Below are 13,452 nucleotides of genomic sequence, written 5' to 3'. Positions count from 1 at the left end.
CAACTTCTCGCCACTTGATGTCTTAATCTACTTTATTTATACCATTAGAAAAATAAGGATATCTCCTTTCAATAATGGGTTCTTACAAACTTTAGATAGCTCAACATATTACCTTAGGAATGTGACCTCAAATAATTCAATTCAGAAATACATACATCCATTCAATAACTTTTCGTATAATTACCCAAAAACAAGCTTAAGAATCTCAAATATTACAACATCAAACAATTACATACTTGCACAATTAATTGGATGCATTAACTTCACTTTAAGGTCGCTTGAATAAACAATTATAACTTGATCAACCTTCACTATTTAAAATAGGAGAGAGGTTATTGAACCTTCCTCACTCAATCCACAACATTTTTGCTTGAGCATCATGTGCTTAAATTGTCAATATATGAAATTTAGTTTAATTCACTTGCATACATAATTACATTATTTGGTTTATTTTATCATGCATTGTCTTTATTTTAGATTATACTACTGATTTTATTTTGTTGTTTCTTGAAAATAAATGTTTTAGTAGTAGAAATTACAATTTTGAAGAAATATATAAAGAACAAGTATTAAAGTTGAAATTAAATGGAATGACCCCTTTTATGGGAGAGGATTTAAAGGGAAGATAATATATACTACTTTTATGCAACCATCAAATCTTTTACATTGTGCATTGTTAAACATTCTCTAGTAAGAGGATTGATGTAATATTTTGAATTATTTTGTTGATATTAATTTTAATCATTTTGGTGTTTTATCTCTTTTATACGTGTCCATTTATCTATATCCATTTTTGTATTACCTCCTGAAAAATGTTTAAAAACTAAAATTACTTGTTTATATATATTACGAACAAATTTCATCACGCAACCTCCTTTAATTCTTTAAACTTAGAAATAACTTATATCACTATGTGAAAATGTCCCTAAGAATTTGTGCTTTTCTAAATAGTTATAAGACGTGTTTAGTAAAAAAAACATAAAGATTTTAGTTCAATATAACAAATATAATAGTTATTGGCCATAAAAAACATAATAGTTATTATTTTTCAACAAAAATTCTAAAATTTAAAAATATGTTAAAATATAAATTTTAAATACCACCCATTAATTATTCCACCAGTTTTCCATAAAACTTCCAAAATATTCGAATTCTTCCTTGAAAAAGACCTTTCATAATGAACAATAAAGGTTGCAATCACTGCAATTACGTATGGAGCACATGTTTGAAAAAGCCTAATTTTTTTTAAAAAAATATTCTTAATGGTAACGGTTAATTAATAGTGAGGTTTGTATTAACTTTTTTTTTATATTCCAATATTTTCTTATTACATGACGATTTTGTTAAGAGTGATTGAATTTTTAATGATTATTAATATATTTAATAATTATATACATTATTTTTGGAATTTTCTTTTCTGAAAATTTTCAAACTCATCTAAAATGGATTAATAATTGAATATTGTCAAAATCATGAGATTTTTTCAAAATAATGAATTGCTTTAGTTAAAAAATCGGTATAATATTACTACGGGGAATTTTTTTTTTCTTTTAATCACTGAGTTAATTTACACAGTTGGTTCTCTTTGAGTTTTTGAAGAAAACAATATTAAATTTTTTTTAAATAAAAAAATAATTTAAAAAAAAATAATTAATTGATTATATTTGATTAAATTAGATAGACTAAAAAAATTATTGGTATCTAGATTAGTTTCTATCATTATTAATAAATAGTTTTTAAATATTTAGATATCAATAATTTTTTTAGTTTCTAAAATAATATCTAATTTAATTAATATAATAATTAATTTATTTTTATTCTTAAAATTTATTTTTATTTAATGATTTTTTAATAATGAAACTTGTTATCATATCATATATTAGCCTCTTTAGATTTTAATTTTATTGATTATGTTATCTTTCAAGTGTACCATTAGAACAACAACATTGAGTTATAATTCACCCTAATAGGAAGAAATAAGAAATATAAAAAATGAATTATGATAAGATTTTTTTATCAAGAAGTTTAACAATGGAAGAACCTTGCAAATTTTGAATGAAGGAGGCAAAGTTTATGATGATAAGGAGGTGCTCTGCAAGGATAAGCATTGAAAACTATCTAGGATTAGATAAGGACTTGGAATCGTATTCAATATATATATTTAAAATATAATATCTTGAATATAATATTAATCATAATAAGTAAGAGGGTAATTTATTTATATTTTTAATTCTAAAATTAAGAGTTTTTATAAAAACATCTTTCTATATAATAACTCCATTTTAGTTCATATTCGCTTTCGTTACAGTTTTACTAACTTAAATATTGAAGCATTATTTGTAATTGTGATGCCTCAGGACATAGAACTCTTTTTTTCTTCCTTTTATTATTATTATTCAAAATTTGACTTATAAAGTTTCATCATATATTAACATTTAATCATGTTTCAATTTAAAAAGACACTTTCGTCAATTTAAGGTCATCCACAAGTTGTTGTACTATAATCCTAATTTTCTTAGCTTGTCCACTTCTAACATACCATTTATTAATCTCAATGTTGGAGATCCCACATCGACTAGAGATAAGGACATTTCATAATATATAAATGGGTGCAGACCTCAACTTCATGAGCTGGTTTTATGGGGTTGAGTTAGGCTTAAAGTCCACTCTTTCGTAATACTCAATTTTATTATTTTAAACATTAAGAACTCATTTTGTTCAACAACATCCCCAAATGGATTCACCATATTCATATACTTCTTCCTACATGCTCCAGTTACATTCTTCAATTGAAGGAAGTTGCATGATTAAACATCCGTATCGTGCATCTTGTTTGACACAATGTGCAAGTCCACATATCCTTTAACCGAAGTTATTGGATTAAACACTTATCACTAAGTCAAAAACTATAATTAATAGTCAGGAACAAGTTTTATACTTAAAAGTGTAATAACTTAAGTGCATTAGTCAATTGTGACTTAACCACTTGATTTTTGTTACCGGACAATTAATGTCACCTGCAATAAGAACGTGTATCACGATATTGAATGTTAGAATGGACAAAATTATAGAAAGAAGAAACTAAGAAGTTATTATAAAAAATAAAAAAATTGAGGGGAGAAATGTGAGAAGATAAACTTTTATATATTTTTATAGATAATATGTAAAAGTTGAAATCTTACATCGATAATAATTTCAAAATTGTTTGTTTCTTATGGACATTATTTTGGCCCCATTATATTTCTAGTATACATACATGTGATCAGCATAATCATTTTGAAAAATAAATTGCAATTGATAAAATAGACGTAGTAAGCAAGTCGTTTCTCCTCTTAAACATTATTAGCTAAATAAAAAAAATAAAACTAGTTTCTTAGTAAATTACAATTATTAGTTTCTTAAACAAGTTTGGTGACTAAAAAAAAATTACCTAAGAGAAGAGGAGCCGTTTATAATGTACTTTTAATAAATTATAAATATATTGAATTTTTTAAAGAAATGAATATCTTAACATGTACTAGCATAATAGTTTTCTAATAATTATATAGTATACAAAATCAAAATATCATTTTAAACATCAACAAATCTTACGTGATTTTTTCAAATATATTAAAAAAAATTATGCATATATTACTAGAAAAATTGTCTTTTAACAATCACTAAAATTGATCGTTAAACTAATTTACAACCAAAATATAAAAAAAAATAAGTGATAGCAAAAACTTTAGTCATACACCACTTAGTAAAAATCAGTTACAAATTAGTTGTTATTTTGATCATAGAGTGTTTGGTCACCTAAATGTTAGAAAACCAATTCAGTAACTAAAATTAATGAGAATTCAGTTGGTAATGAAGTTAAATTTAATAATTAAAATTAAATAATTTTTAGTGACTATTTCAGAATTACTATTATTAATATTATTGTTATTATTATTATTAATGTTATTATTAATATTAACAATAATATTTGTGATAATAATAATATTAATTATTATTATAAAAATAATAATAATACTTTTTTATTATTATTATTATTATTATTATTATTAATATATTTGTAGTAATGTGTTTGTATTTAGGGATCCATTGAAATTCAGTAAATCAATGTAAATTAGTAATAGAAACCAACCAAATTCGTTCCGTGATTTGTAGAGATTTAGCAATCAAAATCAAATTGGTTGTTAATTTGTAAATATATATTTATATTTTGTGACTAATTTAATTTTGATCGCTAAGTATAAAAAATAGTGACGAAAATCAAATTTAATCACTGATTTATAAAAATTTTACGATTAAAATTAAATCATTAACTTATATTGATATATTTATATCTAGCGACCAATTTGCTTTCAGACGTTAAATCATATGAAAAATCCATCAAGTAATAGTCAAGCAACTAACATTAAAAAAATAAATTAAAAAAAATTAATTATTAATGTATTAAGCTTTATATATATATATATATAATAAAATACAATGTCTTTTCAAATAATAATAATAATATCAAAAAATGAAAAGTAATAATAATATTCTTATCAAATCCAACAGAATAGACAAATTAAGAAAGAGTTTATTAGTCACACGTTTTTCCTAGTTGCTCTTATTTTAAGCAGTAAAGAAAAAAAAACTCTCTAAATCTTGTTAGACTTAGCTAAGTATAAACATAAAACAATTCAAAAATTTCAATGCATGACACTACTTTTGGTCATTTTCTCTTATCCTCTTACATCACTACGTGAATTAGTCTTATATTCACTTTCATAACACCTAATTCACTTTGAAAGATAAAACAAAAACTAATTAAAAAGAAGTCCCAAAGATTTTATATACTATTAATATATATCAATTTTGTTGGTACATTGATTAAAAATTCTCATGAAAGTTCTATGTATATTGATGAGAATTGTATTTGATTTTCTCTTGTAGCAAAATATTAATAATATAAATGTGGAGAAATCCTCACTTAAAGAGATACCATAGTGTTTGAAAATAACCAGTCATAAAAAGAATGTTATAGTTATAAATTTGTGCTCTTAACAAATCAGAAAGTATGGATATTCATGAAGTGATGATGCAAATTAAATTAATTAAATTTATTTTATTTAAAGTTTTGGATATTTTTCAACTCAAACAAACTTTGACAACCTCAGTTTTTAAAGAATTTTTTAGAAAAGAATAATTTGTAGACATTTTAGAAAAGAATAAAATAATTTTAGAAATTAAAATTAATCTGTAGACATTTTTTAATTCTAATTTTGCATATATGATAAAAAAAATGTTAGTTTGTAGACATTTTTTATTGCATATATGATAAAAAAAATGCTAGATTTTAGTCGGTGTGTTGTCAGGCACAGAGGTTACAGGATGCACTGTCACAAGAATCTAGGAAATTTAAAGATTTTGATTACACTTTATTGTAATTTAATTCATATAAATATTAATAAATGCGTGACAGTTTTGTTCTTTCTTTATAAAGATAGGAATAAACTAAAATAAATTACTTTGACTGTACTACTTTTGAAGTCTTTACTACAAGTTGCAACAAAGACAAATGAGAAATTTTCAACCGGGCGAAATAAAATTCAATTAGCTGAGGTATTAGGTATTTATAGATCTATCAATTATCTAAATATTATAGATAGCGATGTGGGATTTTGAGCCTGTTGTAATCATATTGGGATACTTGGTTATAATGAAGCACGTAATGGAGTACTTAATAATATTTTGAGTAAATTTATATAACTATTGAGAATGTGACCTGGCTTTGAAGATTCGTGCCCTGTGGTGTGGTTGACTTGGAGTGGTGTATGAATATGAGAGCATCAGCTAGCGTAGCATCTTGTGTTGTGTTGTGTGTTGTGTTGTGAAGTGAGTTTTGGAGTTTCATTGATTGATTGATTTGGAGTTGATTTCAATGTATTTGGTGGAGAGCAAGGGGGGTGCCATAGTGTGCATGCTGGTGTCCCTGTTGTTCTTGGGGACATGGCCTGCTGTGATGACTATGCTGGAGAGGAGAGGTCGTCTTCCTCAGCACACCTACCTTGATTACACACTCACCAACCTCATGGCTGCTGTTATCATTGCTTTCACCTTTGGAGAGATTGGCAACACTGCCCCCAACTTCTTGTCTCAGCTCCATCAGGTGCTTCTCTTCTCTCTTCTTTCTCTAGGGAGAAGAAGACAAACATTTTGTACACCAACTTACTTTGCCTCATGTCAGGTTTCAATTAGTTTTGTGTTGAAAAAGTTATTCAAAGCTGCTGACAGTGTATGGATTTTACATTCTTATCTATGATGTATGGTTTAGTTTTATGATAAGTGTATATGACATATGAGTTATTGTAAATTAGTTCTTTATAGTATAAACACTTTTATATTACTATCCTGTCACAAATTGTTATGAATAATTATTACTATGGTTCAATCAAAGAAAAGGGAAGGCATTTCCCAGTTATCAAATATTCAATCAAATCGAACTATGTGACCAACCTAATATGATATTTGATGCAGGAAAACTGGCCTTCAGTTCTGTTTGCCATGGGGGGTGGAGTGGTACTCAGTGTTGGAAATCTGTCAACACAATATGCTTGGGCTTTTGTTGGCTTATCAGTTGTAGAAGTGATCACATCAAGCATAACTGTTGTTATAGGTATACCACCAAAGATGACCCTCTTAGATTCTGGTGCTGTGTTGCTTACTCTGATAAGAACATTGGAAGAAACACAGCAAAAAAGTTAACCATTACTGGACTCAACTCCTGTGACCTTGCAATGGATCCTAACATACTCATAGAGAAGTTTCAATATCTTTCTGGTTTATAGCTTGCTAAGGACTAATACTTAGCGTCATTGCACTATTTCTGTTGTGGTTGTAACAGGCACAACCTTGAATTACTTTCTGGATGACAAGATCAACAAAGCTGAGATTCTTTTCCCAGGAGTTGCTTGCTTTTTGATAGCTGTATGTCTAGGTTCTGCTGTTCATTCATCTAACACTGCTGATAACAAGGCCAAGCTCAATGGTTTTTCAACTGATTACAAAGATGCAGCTAAGTATGTGTTTGTTTGTTGACAATCTAATTTGGGATATGACAGTTGACCATTGTTGGTACTCCCGCCAAATTTTCCTGCTCCACCCTCCTAAACGTATGAGAGAAAATGTTTCTTGCTTATGTTTGTTAATGAAATTGACCTCTGCTGGTGTATTTTGTCATGGACATTAGGTTTAGGTGATAATTTGATCAATGCAGATATTAGATTAGAAGGTGTAACTCCTTCACAATTAGCTCAATCAATTTTAAGACATGGAACAAAGTTTGGAGCAGAAGCATTTAACTTGGTTTTGAATTCTGGTTTGAATGGTTATCATAGTTTCTTGATTACTGCTGATTTTGTTTTGGGTAATGATTTTTACTGAGCTTTCTTTTTGAATCTATAGCTAAGATTTCACCACCAAATTTTGTTCTTCTCAGGACCACTACTATGACCACTTCGATAGAAACAAGTGAAGGTAACTATAGCCATCTTTAGCTAGCTTAGCCAAATGGAAATGCTGTATTTGATAAATGCTGGAATTTTTCGTCTCCTTTGTTACATATATATAGTTGATTCGAAGGATCTAGAGGATGGAAGTGCTGCTGCTGTACACAAAGCCAAAGCAGGAACTGCAGCTTTTCTTTTAGAACTTGAGAAAAAAAGATCCATCAAGGCAAGTGGTACTATGCTTCAGGGAATTTATGCATTACAGTTTTCACAGATTTATCTTCACTAAAGTGAGTAGCTCACTTTATAGGATAAAATAAGCAAATATGATCATGAATGAGAAAATGAAAGGTACAGATTAAGTATACATGCATAGCAACTGAGATTACTACTTTATACTTATTCACATTGGAAGAGTCAAATCAAATCCAATTTTCACATACCCTTTTGCATTTATGTTGCATATTGCACAATGAAGAATGGAGAAATGCTAAGATGTCTAAAATGTACCAATAATAAAGTATACTGCACAAATTTAAAAGGATTTGTTGGTGTGATTGGTGATGAAGAATGATGTACATGATAATGGTGTTGTGGTAAAACTTTTTGCAGGTATTAGGGAAGAACAGTTTCATTGGATTGGCTATAACATTCTTTGCTGGAGTTTGCTTCTCTCTCTTCTCTCCAGCATTCAATTTGGCAACAAATGACCAATGGCACACTCTGAAGGAAGGGGTTCACCATCTGAGTGTTTACACTGCCTTCTTTTACTTTTCAGTCTCTTGCTTTGTTATTGCCATCATTCTTAACATCACCTTCCTTTACCACCCTGTCTTAAATTTACCAAAGTCATCACTGAAGGCTTATTTGAGAGACTGGAATGGAAGAGGCTGGGCTTTCTTGGCTGGTCTCCTTTGTGGCTTCGGCAATGGCCTCCAATTTATGGGAGGTCAGGCTGCAGGATATGCAGCAGCAGATGCTGTTCAGGTCAGTTTTTACCTTTCATTCATCTTCATAAACTACTGCATCTTTAGATTCAAATTTCCAAACTTAACTGCATTTTACAAATTGAGTTTCCATAAGCAACTCTCTTTTCAAGTTCCAAAAAAAAAATTGAGCCAAAACTCATTATAGTTTGATCAAATTTTCAATTTTACATTTTGAACTGCCACCAGCACATTTCAACTGAAACCAAACACTTGACAAGAGTGCTTTGTTCTTCAAACAACCAATTCATAGAAACTAAAGATACATGGTGTTTTGGTAGGCACTTCCACTGGTGAGTACCTTCTGGGGCATTGTTTTGTTTGGGGAGTATCGCAAATCATCAAAAAGAACATATGCACTACTTGGGAGCATGTTGCTTATGTTCATTGTCGCTGTTTCTGTTCTAATGGCATCATCAGGGCATCGAAAATGATCAACACTTTAAGGATGTTGAAATCACTATAATTCAGTACTCAAAGGGTATTTGTTATGGTTCCAAAAACATAAGATGTTTTCAGTATTCCCAAAGTTGAATGATGTTGATCAGAGACAACATAGCAAACTATATGGAATAAGAGTGTATTTGACCAAGAAACTAAACTATAGGAACATAATCTAAATTTTCTTACTAATTATAGCTTAATTTTTGTTGTTGCTAATTACGTGCATGCATGTCAAAACTATACATTGCACTATATTTCTTACTACAACTACGAGTTTCTTAATCCTAGTTTAAAGGGTTTTTTTTTTTGTTATTTCATTATAGTGGTAGAAGATATCTTAGAGACAAAATTTATATAAATAAGATAAAGTTTGAAGTAGAAGCTTGAGAATTGATAAAAGAGTAATGATACAGTACATCAAGATATGTTCAAATACTCACTTAATATATTCAATGCATAGAGATTTGAATTTATTTTTATTATAAAAAATAAATGTTTTTTTGACGTAGAATGAAGAATATAAAATACTAAAGAATTAGGAAAAGAGATATGGTGGAAGTAGTAAATGTTGTATATCCAATCTCAACGTATTGTAAAAAAAAAAAAAGTCTCTTGATAAGATTTTAAATATTTACATAAAATTAAAATAAATATTTAAAAGAAAATAAAACATTTTTATCATTCAGCTTTTAACTGAGAAGCTTTATCACCTGTAACATCATTTAAACCCTAAAATACAAGACAGATTAAAGAAAACAATCACAAAACAAAGAAAAAACAGAAAGAATTAATTATGTTGAGAAATTGATAAAATAGACATTGTTCTTTAAAAAAATATGAGTAACTAACTAAATAATTTTTGAAAAAAATAATTTAATTATTATTAATAGTTGGGACTTTGAGCCTGACATTTTTTATATTCATTATATCATTATAGATGACTATTAAAAACTTTGATTAACATAATTTTAAAATGTAATTAAGTGGATTATAATTATGCAATTAACTAAATAAATTTATTTTTCTACTTATCGTCCCAGTTATCATTTTGCTCGTTATTTCTTAATTCAGTCCTTCCTTTTTTAGTTTCTTTCTTTCCTTTATAAATAAAATCCTCTTCAATAAGAGAAGAAGTGACTCTCCTGACCTATGTAGCACAAACACTGACACTTATACGACACAGATATGATACGGATATGGAAATACGTAAAATCTTTAAAATGTAAGACACGGGGACACGGATCTATATATTATATAATTATAAATTATATAAATTGATAATAAAGATTTATGTGCACAAGTATATTCCAAATTATTTTTTAGAGCAGAAAAATGTTTTTTCATGACTGGTTCACAATGATTTGTTTCTTATTTTTATAATCATAATAACGATTTATACAATAAAGTTTGAATTTTGAGAAAATTGATGTATTTTTATTTTTTTAAATTATGTTAGAACCGTACTAGAATTGTCAGAAATCTAATAAATACTTTTTGAATTAGACACTTCATGGATACGTGTCCTACAGGTGTCATACAAACACCGACACTCCATTTAAGAGGAGACTCAGAGCTTCATTTCTCATCACTCAACATTAATTAATAATATTATAAAAAACAATGTCACAAGTTTTAAAATGGTATTCACTAAGCCTCCGTGAAACATTTCCGTTAATAAAAATAAAATATTGCAAAAAAGATACCGAAAAAGTTGTCTTATTCTGGATGATTTTTTTTGCGACTTTACTTCTAGTTATAATTATAATTAAATACTTTAAGAAAATGGGATAAAATGTAATTTTCATTACCACAAAATAATTAATAATATTCTTACTGTAAAATTATCTGAAGATTAAAGAAATTAATATGAATAAAACGGAGTGAAGACGAAGATCAAACGCAACTACATGTAACAAAATTGAAATTAAGAAAACTTAACTTCTGCAGGATTGTTGGAATACATGACTTTATAATCAATGAGTTGAATAATTGCAATATTGGTGTAGTTTTGAAAGTTAATTATTGGCATTTATTGATTGGACTTGAAGAAATTTCAAGATGCCATTTTTGTCTAATTTCAAATGTTAGTCAACTAGATTCTCTAAAAGACATAAATTAGCAAGATTCCAATGATACAATTAGTGGTGGGGTTCTTTGTTGAATGTTGACTTTAAAGTCTAATAAAAAATTATATTCTAGTTAAACCAATTTTTAAATATAAGATAATTTTAGAGATAAAAAACAATTAATTATTATATTAATTAAAATAATAATTATTTTATATTTTAAAAAATTATTGATATTTAAAGTAATTTTTATTATTAATAAAACATTATATACTAGTTTTAAATTCACATTTTTATAATATAAAGTAATTAATAGTTAAAATTTTGTTTACTAGTTAGTTATATATCAATTTAGAAACTAATTTATTATTTTTTATTAATAATTAAAACTACTTTAGATAACACTGTTGGTATAGTTTATGAAATAGTATCTAATTTAGTTAATATATTAATTAATTAATTTTTTAAATAGTTTTTATTTAATTTGTAGTGAATATTTTTTTTTACTTTCTTTTTATTCTTATTTGTTTTCACTTTCAAATCTATTTAAGAAACTAATTCAAAAGTATTTGCAATATGAGTAAGTATGAACAAATCAAAACATAATTAGAAAATTATTTGATTCTAGATAACGCATGATACTAAAATAGACTATTTTGAGATTTTCAATTTATTCAAATTGTTTATGTTTAAAGAAGATTCGAAGATACTCACAATATATCAAGAAGATATTCGTAACACTTATTCGAACAAAACTATTTAAGAAAAGATGAATTTTAAAAGATATATGAAAAATAAGGATGAACGGAGAGTATATGTTTTCAGTCAAATCTTTGCTTTTCTTTTACATAAAAATTCTTTGATTGAATTCATTTTTAGTAAATATATGATTTCAGAAGATTTTGTTTAAGTAATCAAAACATGTTACTCTTTCAACACGTTTGTCAAACTGTCTAATGTGAACATAACTGTAGAAGCTTGAAGGGTCTACTCTATATTGTAGTTTCAAAATGTTATTAGCTTAAACATGACACAATTAAACCAATGGTGATGGGCTAATTTAAATCAAGTTCAGTTCAGTTAAATCCCACTTTTTTTACTCGACAAGCAAATCCAGTCAATTGTAGTACAATTGAGGGTTGTTGTATCCATAGAGAATTAATAATATCAAAGAATAATTATCTTTTAAAAGGAAGTGATATGTAAATTGGAGATAATTTGCATGTCATATTTATAAATAACAATTATAAATATATATTTTTTTATCAACAAAAAATAAATAAAATAAAATGAGACACTTCAGAGGTGTCCCAACCCTTATACAAAAACCCAAATCAAGTTCCTAACACCCAACCAGCTAGGGAACCGATAAACATTACAACACAATAATCATAATAACAAACCAGAACAAGATACAAGATCCCAACAAACACAGAACAACAACGCCCTAAAGAAAACGCACCCTCTAATCAGGATACAAAAGCCAACAACTAAACAAAAACTTTGCCAGAACCAAAAGTACACCAAACATCCAAGTGCCTAAACCAACAAACCGACCCTACGAGAGGGAACCAAAAAACCAAATTGAACCTGCACAAAGTACACCACAACTTCCAAAAGTGGCCAAATCATAAATTAATAATACTACTAGATATTTATATTGAGAGGTGGAGTTTAGACAAATCACTAAAGCAATGAAGTACACTATGACACAAATGTTGGGATTAAAATAACTTTGTAAATTTCTTTTGTTACTATTATTTATAAATACAATGTTTATTCAAAATCTATGTTCCTATTTTGGCCAAACCAAGTTGATTCCTCGTGCAAGGTTATCTAGAACAAAAAAGTCAATCTTATGACTTAAATATGCATTAGGATGGAACAATTCACCATAGTCTCAACTCTACACTCTGTGACCATTGAATCCTATGGCTGGGTAAATAGGGTTCAAAAACATGAAATCGCCTTCTGACCTCATTTATGCCCTATGGACAATCAATAGTCGTTCTTCACCATTGAGCATTAAACACACTACCTAGGGAATTTGAATATAAAAGAGAAACATGCATCTATAAACTACAATAATTCCAAAAAGATCAGATTGACATCCCAACAAGATATATTTAGCAACTTATGATAAGATCTTATAGTGAAAATTCAATATGAGGAGCTAAAGTACAACAAACATGGATCCCTGAATATTATGGCCAGCTTGACTTCAAGGTTTCCTTCTCCACATATCAGTCTCCACTTCTTATGAGGTTTTGGCCTGATAGCCTAATTAGATTCTGAAGTTCAAACTTTCTAAGCCTAAAAAGCATAACCTCTACATCTAAGCCTCTTTAAAGATCTCACTTGATCCTCTTAATCTCTATATCTTTCAATGTCTTTTTATTTCTCGAGATCTCTCAATGCCCCTTATTGCCTCTTAATGCTTAGAATACTGCCTCAAGGTCTCTATTTATAGATTCT

The 13,452-nt window shown here is 27.8% G+C and overlaps 1 protein-coding gene across 1 annotated transcript; it reads left to right on the top strand.

Annotated features, from left to right (window-relative positions):
* Nucleotides 1-5,580: 5,580 nt before the first annotated feature.
* On the top strand, nt 5,581-9,100 carry LOC137806377 (ureide permease 1). The gene is made up of 7 exons (XM_068606444.2): nt 5,581-6,142; nt 6,511-6,649; nt 6,878-7,052; nt 7,472-7,509; nt 7,604-7,707; nt 8,094-8,468; nt 8,749-9,100. Exons 1-7 carry the CDS (start codon nt 5,915-5,917, stop codon nt 8,899-8,901), a joined length of 1,212 nt encoding a protein of 403 aa, XP_068462545.1. The 5' UTR covers nt 5,581-5,914; the 3' UTR covers nt 8,902-9,100.
* The last annotated feature ends 4,352 nt before the right edge of the window (nt 9,101-13,452 follow it).

Source organism: Phaseolus vulgaris, chromosome 3 (genome assembly GCF_051622355.1).
Source record: "Phaseolus vulgaris cultivar YP4 chromosome 3, ASM5162235v1, whole genome shotgun sequence".
NCBI lineage: Eukaryota > Viridiplantae > Streptophyta > Magnoliopsida > Fabales > Fabaceae > Phaseolus > Phaseolus vulgaris.
This window is presented reverse-complemented; position numbering and strand designations above follow the sequence as displayed.